This window comes from Diceros bicornis, chromosome 27, assembly GCF_020826845.1.
Source record: "Diceros bicornis minor isolate mBicDic1 chromosome 27, mDicBic1.mat.cur, whole genome shotgun sequence".
Classification (NCBI taxonomy): domain Eukaryota; kingdom Metazoa; phylum Chordata; class Mammalia; order Perissodactyla; family Rhinocerotidae; genus Diceros; species Diceros bicornis.
In genome coordinates this window covers 29,838,347-29,855,561 of record NC_080766.1, presented here as the reverse complement: position 1 = coordinate 29,855,561, position 17,215 = coordinate 29,838,347, and the positions used below count along the sequence as shown (strand labels likewise).

Here is a 17,215-nt window from a genome sequence, read left to right as displayed (position 1 = left end):
TACCTAAATCCATATGTAAAAGTGAAAACTAAGAGAATGCATCCAGAGGCTGTTGGGGTTGGGTCAAATCTTTTTCTGGTCATCATGTTCTTTTCATGTAATAAGGTAGCTGTGTTTCAGAAATACCTAAAATAGGTCAGGTGCCTTCATTCTGAGATAGGAGCAGCACTCAGTTTCAAATCATAAATGTTGGATTAAGTTCCCAGTTTGACTGTGTGTATGTTGCTGGGGGTGGGTAGAGGGGTCACTTACTTTTATTTTTATTTGTCTTTTTGTTCAGGTAAGCTATTAACCGCCACAGGATATTTAATATGTACCAGGGTGTTCAAGTTAATCATAGCATAACTACAACAGTTAAGTTCTTGCATCATTTTCAGTCTTCAAGACCTCTTGTCTACTGTTGATGACTTGCTAAATGCGCTTCTAGAGAGTGAAGATACCTATCTTCTGGGAGTTTATATTGGAAATGTAATGCCAAACAACAGTGAGTGGGAAAAGATGAGACAATCTCTTCCTATACAGGTATGTTTGAGATTAGAGAGAGAGTGCTTATCTCATTCTGAAGTTTGGATTTAATGCAAGCTTAAAGATCTTTATTTTATTCTGGGGAGGAAATCGAGTATCTTACTTTGCCTTTTGGTCTCTGAATGCTCATATATTGGATGTTTGCTGTTTGCAAGACACCAGTTGACACTGGCAGTTGCCATGGTACAAAGCGAATAAGACCAAGTTCTGTCCTAATGGAGTCTTAAAGAAATACACATGTTGATAATTTCCTTTAGTAGAAACCAAACTTCTAGGCTTCTGTGGTTTTACTAATAAACTAATAATAACTTCATTTTTGACATTATACTAGTAACATTTTGAAGATAATCTAATGACTTCATTTTTATTCCCTAATTGCATAGGTAGTAAATGGTTTATAATATGTGATGATTTATAATATGTGATGATTTTGTGTATAATTTAATGTTTTCTTTTTACAGTGGTTGCATAGACCTCTTTTAGAAGGAAGATTGAGTTTGAATTATGAGTGTTTCAAAACAGATTTTAAAGAACAAGATACAAAGAAGCTTCCCAGCCATTTGTGTACTTCAGCATTATTGAGCAAAATGATATTGGTTGCACTGAAAAAGGAAATAGTCCTAGAAAATAATGAGCTTGAGAAAATAAGTAAGTATATATGAGCATTCAGATATAATATAAATGTAAATTTTGAAATAATTGTAAGTATAATTTTGAAACAATTTTGATTACACTGCAATTTAAATCTTTAAAGAATCAAGAATCTTTAGCTCCTATTCACTATTTTAGTGATGAGAAACTTGAGGTTACTTAAGTGATGAATGTTAAATTGCAAATCAAGTGGAAACATGCTGAGATCTTGCTGTAATCTTGTTAGCTGTAGAGCAGAATTTGGTATAAGATCAGTTACTCAAGGTGGCATGACATAAGCAGATCCTATGGCACATAACCCTAAAGAAAATGGTTAAGTGAGTCTGATGTTTCATCAAGGATTCTGAATTTCCAGTTACTTTTTGAACCACTGTACCTTGTATTCATAGGGCTCTAGTTTTTTTCCTGGCAAGTGGAGGTTCAAATGTTGAATCTCAAGAAGATTTAGGATTTCAGAAAAATTCCCCCATTCCAAGAAATAGTATAGAATTGCAAGTAGCAGGGTGACCTGTACAAAATGGTGTTAAAGGTAGAGGATTTGTATACTTCCTGTGTCAGTCATGTTTGTAAGACGTGAGCTGTACCACAGTTACTAGTAGAGGGGAATCTATGCCCTGTGGAAGAAGGCTGGGACACCTTTGGCTAGCCAGCTCCACGTGCAGTTAAGGGCAGGGACATTCACCTGCAGTTTCCATTGCTCACAGAGTGAACCTGTCCAAAAACAAAACTGGAAATTAGAGTAATATTTTTTGTAATAATTTATTTTTATTAATTGTGTTACTGATTACAAACTGACAACACTGTGTATTTAATCTTCTCATTAACCCTATCAGTTAGATATTTTTATTGTTGTTTATCTTATCTTGACTTGATTAGAGTTAGTTTAGCTTGTAAGCGGTAGGATTAGATTTTGAACCAGGTCTCAAGTCTTCTGACTCCAAAATCCATACATGGCTTTATAAAAGAGAGTTGTGACTTTAAAAACCTACCTCACTGTTTAATGAGGTAGATTGTAGTATCCTAATTGATAACTATATATACAGCTCATTTGAATCCAGACCAGTCTGTCACCAAAGCCCATACCCTGTGATTACTGTGTCATGCAGTCTCCCATCTCTTAACACATTGGCTTGAACATCTCATCTCAAGTCTTGGGTCCCTTAGTTGTTTATCCTATATGCAACTTCTTACCACTTGTGGCAAAAATAGTAGGAAGATTCTTCCAGTATCTCTGGTAACGTAGGTCCCTGTCACATTCTTAACTAATCAGAAAAGGTACCTAGTAAGATTTGGGAGAGGAGTGGTATTTTGTATCAGACAAATGTTCTTGGTTTTCATTATCATTGAACATCTCAAAGCAGATTTGAAATCAGTTCGTAGATATTTGGAGATTAGTGGGCACAGCAGTGTTAGAAAATGGGGCAGAGCAGTGCAAATGATGGAAAGGTCTGTTCACACAGTGCGCTTGATAACATGTTGTCCATTCTGTTAGTTGCAGAACTGCTCTATTCACTGCAGTGGTATGAAGAATTAGACAATCCATCTATTTTTCTAACTGGATTTTGTGAAATGCTTCAAAAAATGAATATTACATATGATAACTTATGTGGACTTGGTAATACTTCTGGCCTTTTGCAGCTGTTATTTAACAGGTAAGAATCCCTTTCAATTTCCATTTTTTTAATGACTGTTTCACTAGTTTATGGCTTTGTTTCAGTAAAATGTAAGTCCACTTCATGCTAATCTTTCAATCAGAAGGTTGATCTAAATTAATCCCAATTATTAATGATAAATTCTTTGTGGAAACTAAGTACTTGATTTACTCTTCTGGGGAGATATTTGGACTTTGCCTGTGTTATTAAATCTGTAAATTCATTCAAGGGGTAGATGTCAATGAAAGAAATAGAAACCTGTAGAAGTTGTTTTAATTTGTCATCTGTGACCCATCCTGCCACTACTCTCAAATTTAACCTTTTACCTCGCATGTTGTTACAGGTGTGTTGATACTATAACCACAAAACCCTCTCCCCTAGATGAGGAAGTCGGTGTGGAAATGGAGTCATAGAGGTTATAGCAGAAGTTTAGCTTGTTAAAATTGCTACATTGAACTACTTTCTCTTTAAGAGTTTTTCACTGGCCTATAGTGTTTTGAGTATGCTTTGCAGTATCAGAGACCCCAGGCTGTACAGGTCTTCCTCTACAGTCCCACTCCACATACTTAGAACTTTCTTCAGCGGATGTTAATACCTCCTTGGTTCCTCAACTTAAAGCAGCCTAGGTCTCCTCTGGGGTATATCCTTGTCCCAGCTGTAGCCTCTGGTCCTCAAGCCTCATCTTTAAGGTCATCTCCCCTATTGGGACTTGAGGGGTTTTGGGATTGCCTGGGGATGGGAGCTCAGTACCAGTGGTGAAGTGTCAGAAGCCTAAGCTCCTAATCCTTTCGGTAATGGCAGTTGTTTGGGTGCAAAAATCCTGTGTGAACAGATACCCTCACAAGGTGATTTATTTAATTCTGTAAAAGAAATCCAGGTAAACAGTGTTTAAAAATCTTAAGTACATTTTCAAAACGGATTTTTTTTTTCCCTTTTTTAGGTCCAGGGAAAATGGCACCCTTTGGTCTCTTATTATTGCTAAGTTGATCCTTTCCCAAAGCGTTTCATCTGATGAAGTAAAACGGCATTATAGGAGAAAAGAAGGGTATTCTTATTTAAAATATTTTTACTTTGTAATTTATTGTAATTGGTCACCTTGGCAACCCCCAACTAACAAAAAATTTCTAATGAATCAAGAAAACAGGGTTTAGGAAATGAGGAAGTTACATTAAAGGAAATGAGAATTAAAGACTTCAAAACAATTTCAATTGTTTTAGGTTTGGGACACACCTTTTTTAAATAAGCACTTTTAACTTTATAATATTTTGTTGTGGAATTTTATACTTATTTTAAACAATTAGCCTTTCATAAACTTGTTCTCTTTTCCCCCCGAAATCTTTCTGGTTGAAATCTTTCTTTTTCCCCTCCCTACATCTTTGTTCTATCACTTTATTTGGAAGTGATAGGGAAAGTTACTTACTCTTCTCTTAAATAAGGATCATCCCATTGAAGTCTATTCTAGAAATGCAATAAATGTGTTCTTAAGACAAAGAAATAGATTATGGAGTTGGACATCCTAGAGATATACTAGAGTTAATTATACTAGAGAAGCTGAGCATTCAAATTAAACACTTAGCTGAAATTTACCAAGGGGTATTTTGAACTTATTGATTTACCAAGAAGAATTCTGAAATGATATGTGTATGTTCTGGGACAGTAGAATTGTAAACTAAATTTCAATTTTTTTTATCTTATTTAAAAATTTTTAAAACATTATTTTGAGGTAATTATAGATTTACATGCAGTTGTAAGAAATCATACAAAGAGATTCCACATATCCTTCATTCAGTTTCCTCCAGAGGTACCATTTTGCATAACTTTAGTACAATTTCACAACCAAGAAAATGGCATTGATACAATCCATTGACCAAGTTTACAGGCACTCATTTGTGTGTGTGTTCTGTGTAGATCGCATATTTGATCACCACCATCACAGTCTAAGATACAGGATAGTTTTATCATGAGGATCTCTTGTGTTGCCCTTTTATAGCCACAGCCATCTCCCTTCCTCCCGTTCTCCTCATCTCTGGCAACCAATAATCTGTTCTCTCTCCCTATAGTTATATCATTTAGAAATGTTATATAAATGGAATCATACAGCATATGACCTTTTGATATTGTTTTTTTATCCAGCATAATTAAAAAATTTTTTCTGATTATAAAAGTAATAGGCAATTAAAGAACTATTAGAACTAATTACTAATGAGACGGATATATGCTTGACATACAAAAATCAATAACTTGCTTATTTACCAGTAATAATCAATTAAAAAATGGCATAGGAAAAAATTCTATTCACAATGACAATAAAACTATAAATACTTAGAAATAAATATAACAAAAAATTACAATTATAAAACTTTAGTAAAGATCACAAAAGATGGGAAGATAAATTGTAAAAATGGTTGTATCAATCTATAATTTCAATGCCTTCTCAATCAAAATTTTAGCAACATTTTTTGAAAAACTTGACAAACTGTTCTAATCATAGTATGCATTTGAAGGAAAAAACGCTCAAGAATAGCTAGAAAATTCCTGAAAGAGAAACATGAAAAGGACTTGCCCTGCCAATACAGTGATTAAGCAGTATGAAATTGGTGAATAGACAAACCAGTGGATCAAAATACAGAGTCCAGAAACCAATCCACACATATATGAGAATTTAGTTTTTGATACAGGTGACCTTTCAAATCAGTGAGGTGAGTCAGTAATAAATGGTGTTAGGAAAATTGGATATGGGTTTGAAAACAATAGTGAGACCCCTCCTTGACATTCTACTTAAAGTCCAGATGCAGGCTAGATGTAAAGAACAGAGCTATGAAAGTGTCAGGGGAAAGAAGAGGCCGTGTATAATCTCGGCGTGGGGAAGATCTTCTTAAGCAAAGCACAAAACCCAGAATCCATAGAAGAAATGGTAGATATTTGATTTTGTAAAAATGAAAACTTCTAGCAACTTGTGCCCATCAACAGATGAATGGATGAAGAAAAATGTGGTATAGAATACAATGGAATATTATTCAGCCTTAAAAAGGAAAGAAATTCTGACATGCCACAATATGGATGAACCTTGAGGACATTGTGCTAAGTGAAATAAATGAGTCACAAAAAGACAAATACTTTATGATTCCACTTACATGAATTACCTAGAGAAGTCAAATTCATGGAGATAGAGAATAGAATGGTGGTTGCCAGGGGCTGAGAGGAGAGGAGATGGGGAGTTCTTGTTTAATGGATAGAGTTTTAGTTTTGTGAAATGAAAAGAGTTCTGGAGATTGGTTGCAACAACAGTGTAAATGTATTTAACACTACTGAACCGTACACTTAAAAATAGTTAATATGGTAAATTTTGTTACATGTATTTTACCGTAATTAAAAACTTTTTAAAAAAGAAGCACAGACGATTTCTGTATGACAAAAATATAGTAAACAAAGGTTAAAGGACAGGTGACAAAATGGGAGAAAACATTTGCAAATTAACAAAGAATTAATATCCATAATATATAAATAGCTTCTATTAATTAGTAAAACTATCCAAATTAGAAAATGTGTCAAGGACTTGAACAGGTAATTCATAGATAAAATAGTTAATGGTACAGTAGTCCCCACTTATCTGTGGGGAATACGTTCCAAGACTCCAGTGGATGCCTGAAACCATGGCATCCGAATATTGTATATGCTATGTTTTTTCCTATACTTATATACCTGTGATAAAGTTTAATTTATAAATTAGGCACAGTAAGAGTAACAACAATAACTAATAATAAAATAGAACGATTATAACAATATACTGTAATAAAAGTTACCATAGATCTTAGCAACCTCAGCATATGATTTTTTTGCTTTCCTTATTAAGTCAAGAACTTTCACCTTTTCACTTAAAGGAAGCACTATATGGCTTCTCTTTGGCATGTCTGAATTGCCAGCATTGCTACTCTTGTGCTTTGGAGCCATTATTAAGTAAAATAAGGGTTACTTGAACACAAGCACTGCGATACTGTGACAGTCAATCTGATAACGGAGATGGCTTCTAAGTGGCTAATGGGTGGGTAGCGTATACAGCGTGGATACGCTGGACAAAGGGATGATTCATGTCCAGGGTGGGATGGAGCTAGACAGCATAAAATTTCATCATGCTACTCAGAACAGCACACAATTTAAAACTTATAAATTGTTTATTTCTGGAATTTTCCATTTAATATTTTCAGACCGCAGCTGACTGTGAGTAACTGAAACCAGGGAAAGCGAAAGCATAATTCATTTATGAAATATGAAATATGAAAGGATTTGCCTTACCAATATTAATGACAGAAATACAGATTAAAAGAAGCACATTTTATCTACCATGTTGCCAGGAATTAAAAAGATTTATTAAGTGTGCAGCAAAACAGTCACACTTGTACACTTTTGGTGAAAGTGTAAATTGATTACACTTTTTGGAAAGCAATTTGAAATTAAGAAAATATAATACATTCAGATCCTTTGATCTTGCAATTCTACTTCTAGAAATCTAACCTAAAGAGGTATTTGCACATAGACAGAATGATATCTGCTCAAGGACATTTATTCTAGCGTTACTTGTAAGAGCAAAAATTTGGGGAAAATCCCTAAACGTTCACTAATAGGGAAATAGTTAAATTATGATAGTATGGAATATTTTTGTTTTTGTTTTTAATTTTAATTTTTGTTACATAGCTTTAAAATGAGAATAATTATACCCATATGTTCTGATGTGGAAAGATCTACAAAAGTTTGTAAGTGGCAAATAATTCAATAGTATGTTTAGTGTGCTCTCATTATGTAAATAAACCCAGCTATATATATGCACGTATATGAATATCAGTTCATAGAAAGGACATGCACCTGGCACTGTTTATATGGAATTAGTTGACTCTTTAAAGAAAGCATAATCATGTATTGTTTGTGTAATTTTAAAAATTCATACATGGGGAAAAGTTATATATGCTTATTTTAAAAATTAGAAATGTGAAAAAAAAAGAAAGAAGCAGCAAAACATAATTATCCACAATTTCATCATCCAGAATCAACAAATGTCCATCTCTTTTCATGGTTTTATGTTTTTCCTGTAGAATTATTTTATATAGCGGAATTATTAGTCTTTTTGAATAGTCTGAATGAGAAGAATTTTCTGAAATAACTGCATATTTAGGATAAATGTAATTCATACTTTTTCTTTAAACAGTTTTTTTCCACTAACAGAAGGTAATATGCATACCATTCAAAGTCTCTGTCCATTTTTGTCAAAAGAAGACAAGAAAGAATTCATTGCTCAGTGTATACCTGCCCTTTTGGCCTGGACTAAGGAAGATCTTTGCAGTACTAATGGTTAGTTGCTTGATAATAAATATTTCATTAATTTAATTATTGCTTGAGATGAAAGAAGTGTTTCTTAATGTCTAAACCCAAATCTAGCAGAGATAAATTGAATTATAGCTGATTTATTCCTAGTTTATACTTTTGCTACATAACAAGTTGACAGTCAATAGCCTGAGTGTCATTGGAGTGTGGCTGTTATCATTTTGTAGTACAGAAATGCTATAGCCTTAAGAGAAGATTTACAATCACAAATACAGTCTAATCATTTCTTTTCCATCTGTAGCTTTTTTAGCTATGCCTCGTTTCTCCCTAGTCAACCAATGATTGAACATATAAAGGCAAAAGAGGGAATAGCTTTTGTTGTATTTTAAACTTTTTGGATACTCTGCACCCTATTAGTTCATTTGTTCATTAACTTAATAAATACTTATTGAGAACTTGCTATGTTCCTTTTGTAGAGAACACAGACATAAAATTATGTGATAACTGATGTAGCAAAAAGATGTCTTGTGTGTGAAAGTGGCAGAAAAGGAGTTTTCCCCTCTGCTTTGAGGTGTCAGTGGTGATTTCACAAAGAGAAGTATTTCAACTGAGTGATGAAGGATAGTTTTCCCTATGGACATAGTTGGGGAAAAGGCATTCCAGGTACACAAAAACATAAAAGAGTGCAGATGGTTCAGTTTGGCTAGCATTTAAGGTAGAAGGTTGGGAACAAAGGATGTTAGGATGCACAAGAAGATGGATTTTGAGAAATGTTGGGGAACCGTTCATAAATGCCTGATTTTGTAGGTTAAGGAATTTGGACTTTAAGCAGTAGGCAGTAAGGAGCTTTTGGCCCACATTAGATAGGAGAGTAGTAAGACTATCACATATACATTGGAAAGATTATTTTGACAACTGTATGAAGAGTGAATGTGAGAGAAGAGAGATTGGCGGTAGAAGACCAGAAAGGAAGCTATTGGAATAGTCTTAATGAAAGATAAAGAGAGATTAAATCAAGGCATAGGTGGAAGAGAGGAGATGGAAATGAAAGAGATTAAGGAAACAGAATTGATGGGGCTCTCTGATTATATTTCTGGATAGGGTAGATGGATGTACCATTAGACCTTATAGAAAACCCTGTGGCAGACCGAGGGTTGGGAGGAGGATAAGGAAGGAGTATACAGGGAGCTAATGTTAAGTTTTAGACACATTAGATTAAGGTGGCTATGGAATAAATATTCAAATGGAGATTTTCGGCAAGCAATAGGCTGTTGACTGGATGGAAATACTGCTTTTGAAGTCCACATCGTGTAGGTGGTAGTAGTATAATCTATAAATGAGGATGAGCTTATCCAGGGAGAGTGAATGGAATACCAAGGGAACACCGGTACATAGATTTAAGGGGTATGTGGGTGGAGGGAGACTTGAGAATAAGGACTACACATAAAGAAAAGGGAAGCAAAGGAGGAATTTTAGGTAATATTCATCACCTGTGTTAAATGCCACAGAAGGTTAAATAAAATTAGAGACTAAGAAGTGTCCATTGGCTTTGGCATTGTTGGAATGAACAGTGGTGAGAAAGTTGAGCCAGATAGTCTGTTCTAGGTGCTTGGTGACAAGGGACGTAGAAAAAAGGTGAAAGCTGGAGGTGAATATAAGGTCAGAGTTTGGAAAATATGTGTTGTGAGGAGAAGGAGGAATAGAAAATAGAGACAGGGAATAATTGATAATAGTTCCCAGTGAAAAGATGAGAGGGGAGGGCAAGTCGGATGAGATCTAAAGCATAGTTAGAAGACATGAACCTTGTGTAGGTTGAGTGACTTTCTTCTGACACCAGGTAAGGAGAAGTGTAGGATGGATGTAGATGTGGATATAGAGGGGGTTGGGAACTTCATGTGTTCCTTACTAATAAGCATCATGTCTCTTCAGGCTAGGTTGTTTAATGAATGGAAACTGGATTGTAGATTTTAAGAAGGGTAGTGCAAGTTTGAAATAGTGGAAGAAGATGCTCATCAAAACATTAATCAAAAAGAATTGCCACATGGCACCAAGGGCCAGCCAATGTCAAAAATTAATTTTTGTGGCATTAAGCTTCACGGTTGAGTTCACCTACAGAGTTAGACTGTGGGATTAGGTTAGGATTTGCAGTTCTGGCATGAGGATGCAGTTGAACTGACTGTGCGTGGAGGAAAGGAGTGCCTAATGGGAGTGCAGGTGATTTCTCCAGCTCACGTTATAACTGGAGGGTGGCAGAGAGGAGGAAGGGGCAGGAGATGGAGCTGTGGTGTCTCATGACTCTGCTGTTCACACAGACCAGAAAGACCAGAAGGTGCACAGCTGCGTGGAGGCCCAAGAGGAGGAGGATGTTTTTGAGATTTGACAATCAGTTTTGCTCTGCCAGCCAAAGTGATGAAACAGAATTAGCCAACAAATACTTTTTAGTCATTAGAAAATCAGTTGTTGCTGATTACACTTGAGCCTCTTCTGTTTTGCCAGGAAGATTAAAAAAATCTGCCTTTAAAGGACGATTAAATACATTATACTTTTTTCCCTTTCTTCCTTGGTTCCCTTTGGCTACAGGATAAAAACCTAAGTCCTTAGTTTGGCCACTGAGACATTTTACCATCTTACTGCAACTGATCTCTTCACTTTTACCTCTTTTGCTTCCACCCTGGACCCTGGCCGTGGTACATTCTCATAATTTTGGAACAGTCTGTACTTTTTTATGACTTTGTGCCTTAGCACTCCATGGAGTGCCCCTTTGCTAGTCTTGCAGACTCTTATTTATCTTTTGATAAGTCCCGGTTCAAACGCCAACTTTGGGAAGCCTTTTCTGCCTCAACCTAGACGGATATGGTTGTTTCCTGTTCTGGGCTCCCAGTCTTTGTCCATATGATATTCTAATTTGCTTTTGAGTCTGCCAGTACTGCTAGATGAGTCCCTTTAGGGACTGGATTTTGTTAAGCTTTCTTGCCCCAGCGTCTAGCAGCGTACCTTGTATTCATTCATTTATTCATTCTTCCTTTAGTCGATCAAAATAAATGTCTCTGTATCTCAGGCATTGTGCTAGGGGAGATATAGAGTGATAAGTAAGACAGACAAGGTTCCTGCTCTCATGGAGCTTACTTTCTAACTGAGGAGATAATAAATAAGTGAACAAATATTAGTGCTATAATGGCAACAAACAAGTGATATTTGAGAGTAGAGAAATGCCGAGGGGCATACTTTATATACTTGGGAATTTTATAGAGTGGAGGCAATATTTAAGCTGAGAGTTGGAGTATACGAAGGATCCGGGGATTCTAAACTGTGAGGACCCCATAAGAGCTTTCCAGACATAGTAGATGCTCATTGAGTGCATGTATGAATTATGGAACAGTATGTTCTATTTTCCATCCTTATTTAACTTTGCACTGTAGCTATGGTTTTTTTTGTTTTTATATGAGCAGTGAGTAGCTGAATAAGGCCTAAACTTAAGAAGCCAAAACAAAAAAACAGCATAGGTTAGTTTAAAGCACCATAGCATTCACTTACATCCGCCCCACTTCCCTTTTCTGTGCTAGGTGCTGGGTGTGGAGATAGGGTCTGCCCTGTGGAGCTTATGAGCTTATGTGTTGACTCTTTCATATAAGCCCTTTTTAGAATTCTGAACCTGGGGACGTCTCAAGACAGTTTCTGACCTGTCTCAAAGTAGACTTTTTTGTAGTAGCAATACAATTTTTAAAAAATTTTTATATTTCATTTTGAATTTTACTTTAGGAGGTTTTGGACATCTTGCCATTTTCAATTCTTGTCTGCAAACCAGAAGCATAGATGATGAAGAGCTATTACATGGTATATTGAAAATTCTAATATCCTGGAAGACAGATCATGAAGATGTTTTTCTTTTCAGTTGGTGGGTGATACTTTATACTATGTTTTCCTCCCATATACAATGTGGACTCAGATTATGTATCTTAGAGTCATAGTTTTGTAGAGTAATAGGGTGGTAGACATTTAAGTCAGTCTTTTATAAGTATATAAGATTTAAAATAGAATATTTTCTTTTAAAATAGAATATTTTCTAATTTAATGTCTATGTAATTCTTTAATGCTTTTCTTGTTTTGTTTTGCTTTTGTCTTTATCATAGTAATCTATCAGAAGTAAGTCCAGAGATACTGGGTGTAAATATAGAAATAATCCGGTTCCTTTCCCTATTTCTGAAATACTGCTCATCCCCTTTGGCAGAGAGTGAGTGGGACTTCATCATGTGCTCCATGTTGGCTTGGTTGGAGGTAAATGTGTCTTCACCTCTGTTGAGTCTTCATGTATATCTCTATACCAGAACTATTTACTAATCTTATCCTTTAAGTAATGGTTGTAATTATAATTAGCTCCTTTGCAAACATTTAAACACTTTATAGATGTACACCAGCTACTATCTGACAGAACAGTAGAATGATAGAGGGTTAATGTCTACCAGTGTCATTCAGTGATCAGATCTCCTAACTTCTCTCCATTAGCTCATTTTATTATAAAATTTGCAACACAGCCCTTTGAGGTTTTATCATTTTGTGGCAAGTTTTTTGATCTTTTTGGTTCAAATTAAATTATTAAAGTGTGCTGTGTTAGTGTTGCCAGAATAATGCATTAGAGATAAGGCAAATTCAGAGGGAATTAGGGTTCTTTTTAGGACCCAAACCAACCAGGTGTGTAAGAGTTGTGGGCTCCGATGCAGCAGGTCAGTCAGGGTTGAATTGGTCTGAATCTGTGCTTTGCCTGCTATTAGCTGTGTGGCTGAGGGTTTTAAACTTGACCTAATTGAGCCTCAGTTTCCTTATTTTAAAAGAACTTAATAATGCCCAATTAGTAGGGATCCTGAGAAGATTATAAATGTCTTCAATGTATTTGACCTGATAAATGGTAATTGATATTGCTTTCATAGTTTTAGAAATAACAAAGAGCATTTCAGAATAAATCGGTCGATTCTAATTCCTAGTATTTAGTTTTGAAAAAAAGTTATTTTGATGTAAAATATATAAATGTATCCTGAGACTATACACTTCAGCAGCTTTTTATTTAAAGGTTAGAGAGATGAAAGAGACTTGTCTTTGTTGCCTTGATTTGTGGTGTTCTGGTAGAAAAGTCTGCTTACCTGTTTCCTTTTCATTTCTTCAGACAACAGGCGAGAATCATGCACTGTATTCGGTTCCACTTGTACAACTATTCGCCTGTGTCAGCTGTGATCTGGCCTGCGAGCTCAGTGCTTTTTTTGATTCCACGACTCTGGATACCACTGGAAATCTTCCTGTGAATCTAATCAGTGAATGGAAAGAATTTTTTTCCCAAGGCATCCACAGTTTGCTTTTACCTCTTTTGGTGACTGTTACAGGCAAGTGAAAAGGGGAGTAATAATTGAGATTCATGAAAAATGACTTGTTGAAAAATTCAAAACAAAGGCTTTGGATGTTTAAGTCAGACAATACAGAATAGTAAAAGAAAAGAGTCAGAGAGAAAGCTTGGCATCTCTGAAGCATCATATATGCTTCTGCTTTACAGACAGGAGTTGAAAAATGGTAAGGTATCCAAAGACCACTGCAAATTAAAGTAATAGTAATTCAGATAACATGAGTGGATTTTATATAACTCTAACCTCTCTCTTTCCTCTTTAAGGATGAGATAATAGAAGTCATTAAACAATTAAGATTATGTGAAATATGTATTTACTTCATATTTCTAGTTAGAACTTCTCTAATATTTGTCAAGTTTTTATTTTATTTTCTTGAATTACGTTTGATTGTCTGTGAATAAGTCAAGCTGTATTACTCACTTTCTTTTGGGATGTGCATGTTTCTTCCCTTTTTGTCATCAGTAGAAAGCAAAGATACATCTGAAACATCCTTTCAGAATGCAATGCTGAAGCCCATGTGTGAAACATTAACATATATCCCAAAGGATCAGCTGTTAAGTCACAAACTCCCTGCGAGATTGGTTGGTGGCCAGAAAACAAACTTGCCAGAATATCTCCAGACTTTGTTAAATACATTGGCCCCATTACTCCTCTTCAGAGCTCGGCCTGTGCAAATTGCTGTTTATCATATGCTCTACAAGTAAGAATTCTTCCAACGGAAGCAATGTTATGGTGGTCTAAAAAAATAGAATATATGTATAGTTTTAACTCTTAGTCATTAAAAACAGTCAAAGTAACAAAAAAAACCAAAAACAAAGTCAACTTGACCTTGCATTTCAATAACAGGGATGCCAAGTCTTTAATCTTCGGGGACAATCTTCTGCATACAAAGTTTACATTTAGATGGTCCTGGGCATACATAGCTATTTCAGAAAGAAACCATTAAAAAATATACTCAATACAAAATAAGTATTGGTCTTTCTGCTCTTAAGCGTGATTTAACAGTGAACAATTTAATATAAAATAATTTAAAATAATGTTCTAATTTCCAGGTTGATGCCTGAATTACCACAATATGATCAGGATAATCTAAAGTCATACGGAGATGAAGAAGAAGAACCAGCCCTGTAAGTTTTTTAAATAGTTTGTTTTATTAAATTCTCATAATCCATCTCACTTATAATGACGATAGAAGACTAAAGCAACGTAAAAGCTCTAAATTTAGAGTATATATTCATTCAACAGATCTTTTAAAGTTATCTGTAAGATATAAATGAAATCTAAAGTTCGTCCAAAAAGATTGTTTCTCTCTCCTTAATTGTTCCTAAATCATATTTTCAGTGTGCTACTGTTCAGTAAAACATTCTTTGCCCACATGGTAGCTGTAGAAAAAGTAGATGAATTCAGATATCTCTTGAGCACCCACTTTGTGCAAAGAATTAGTTAAATGCTGAGGGGAGAATACAGTGTTTGGTAAACATTCTTTTTCTTAAGGAGCTTGCAATCTAATATAGACAATATTACCCTGTAATAGAAGACAGTGTATGACAAGTGCTAAGAAAAAGGGTAGATAGCATGTTATGGAGGCTCAACTGCTGTGCACTAGGAAGGGAAGACTTTCTCTTGAGGAAGAGACCTTTATGCTGGACCTTTCAGGTTGGGTAGCATTTCAGCAGGGCAGAGAAGACAGTATAAGTTAAGGAAACACCATGTGCAAAGGCATGGAGGCATGAACGTTCAGGATGTGCTTGGGGAAGTTGAGTAGTTGCCTCTTAACATATTTTTTTATTGTCTATATCTTCTTCCACTGGAACGTAAGCTCTGTGAAGGCAGGAATTTCTGTCTCTTGTTCCCGACTATACTGACAGCTGACAGCACCCAGAGTGGTTCCTGGCCTAAGGCACATTCATGAGTAGGGCTCATTTGTTGAATAAAAGAATAATTGAACAAATATATGTGAAGTAGCTGGGGAGGGTACAGTGTAAGATAAAGCTGGAAGCGTGCTTAAGATAATGAAGGCCTTACAAATGCCACTTTTTTAGGGTTTGGGGCACTATTTGGTAAAAGATGGGATACCACCAGCTGATTCTGGCAATACTATGGAGCATAAATTCTGTAAAGAAGCAAGCAGAGGTGGAGACCATTCTAGAAGTTATAATGGTGCATGGAGGGCAGTGTAGAAAGTGGAGAGAAAAATATTTTAGCTAGTATTTGTAAGATCTAGTGACTGTTGATATGGAATAGAGAAGCATTGGTACATGAGATGGTGATGTTGAAGATGAAAACCTAAGGGCAGAAGCTTGAAGAAGACCTATGTTTATGGGCTCAGAGAGGGAAGCGACAAGGGAGGAAAGATGACAGAGGTGAAAGGAGAGAACCAAGGAGGGTCATAGAGAACAGAATTCAATAGATATACACAAATATTTCACTTTTTAAGAATCTCTTAAGTTCACTTTAAAGTATTGATGAGTGCAAAAGTTGAGTAACGAAGAAATTTAACATACACTGTCATGAATTAATGTGAATGTTAAATTTGCTTTCCTGAAAAGGCATAGAGTCCATGATCTCTTTACCCAGTGTAGGATGATAAAGGACCTGGTAGGACTTGGTAACCCTCATCGTTCCCCTGACTGGCTGAGGGACTGTAGACCAATCATTTAGCTTCTCTGGTGTGTGATATTTTTTCATCTATAAAGGCTGAAATAGATGTTTTCTGAAAGAATCTTTCCTTTAAGTTCTAACTTCTAGAGTCTGTATTTTTATAGCATATATATATATTTAGTATATATCAAACATATATTTAAAAATATTTTATGTTATATATTGTATGCTTTTTATATTTTTATATAAGTATAAAATATATACCTATATAATACGTATTTTGTGTATATTATATATATATTATATAACATTTTATGTCTTTCAGATTCTATAATTGCCATTATGTGAAATTAGGAGTTAAAATTGAATCTATAAAGGGGAACTTTTAAAATGGTTTTTGGAAAATAGAGATTTTTCTAAAATACTTGAAGTTTATACATACTGTCAATTTGTTAGGGGATGAGTTATAAAGAAAATTATAGTGTTTAATCATTGATTCTCAGGTCACCACCGGCAGCACTGATGTCTCTTCTTAGCACTCAAGAGGACTTACTAGAAAATGTTTTGGGGTGTATTCCTGTTGGACAGATAGTTACTATTAAGCCATTGAGTGAAGACTTCTGTTATGTTTTGGGATACCTCCTCACTTGGAAATTAATACTTACTTTCTTCAAAGCTGCTTCATCTCAGGTATATAAATTTGTGACAACTTTTGGCAGTTCTGTCCTATATATATTTTTCTGTTAGTATCTTAAACCCCTTCTTTTCCCCTCCTTTTGAGAAAAAAGAGAAAATGCCATACATTTTAATCTAATTTTATCTGGCTAACTTCAGACATTTTGCTAAATTTAGTTCTGTCCTTACTTCCTCACCCTCCCACAGTTATTTACACACACACACACACACACACACACACACACACACAGTTTCTGCAAGAGTATTCATCTCTGAAATGTGCGTGCATTAATTTTTTTTCTGAGTGTAGCCACCAAGTCCTTTTATCACAGGAAACAAGATTTGTATAATTTAGTTTTGTACTACCATAGTAATAATTTCAAAAAAATTGGATCTTGCTATTTT

At 35.2% G+C, this 17,215-nt stretch overlaps 1 protein-coding gene across 4 annotated transcripts in view; it reads left to right on the top strand.

Annotated features, from left to right (window-relative positions):
- LTN1 (listerin E3 ubiquitin protein ligase 1) overlaps positions 1 to 17,215 on the top strand; it is a 54,530-nt gene that overhangs the window by 26,667 nt on the left and 10,648 nt on the right. For 2 of the 4 annotated variants that reach the window (XM_058522968.1, XM_058522971.1), the window contains exons 15-25: positions 378 to 522; positions 987 to 1,173; positions 2,669 to 2,828; positions 3,769 to 3,873; positions 8,029 to 8,171; positions 11,904 to 12,039; positions 12,275 to 12,419; positions 13,303 to 13,516; positions 13,997 to 14,234; positions 14,587 to 14,661; positions 16,639 to 16,825. In XM_058522968.1, the coding sequence (XP_058378951.1) occupies positions 378 to 522; positions 987 to 1,173; positions 2,669 to 2,828; positions 3,769 to 3,873; positions 8,029 to 8,171; positions 11,904 to 12,039; positions 12,275 to 12,419; positions 13,303 to 13,516; positions 13,997 to 14,234; positions 14,587 to 14,661; positions 16,639 to 16,825 (1,735 nt within the window). Of the gene's footprint in view, positions 1 to 377; positions 523 to 986; positions 1,174 to 2,668; positions 2,829 to 3,768; positions 3,874 to 8,028; positions 8,172 to 11,903; positions 12,040 to 12,274; positions 12,420 to 13,302; positions 13,521 to 13,996; positions 14,235 to 14,586; positions 14,662 to 16,638; positions 16,826 to 17,215 lie in introns of all 4 variants that reach the window. The other 2 variants (XM_058522969.1, XM_058522970.1) reach the window with 2 other exon arrangements.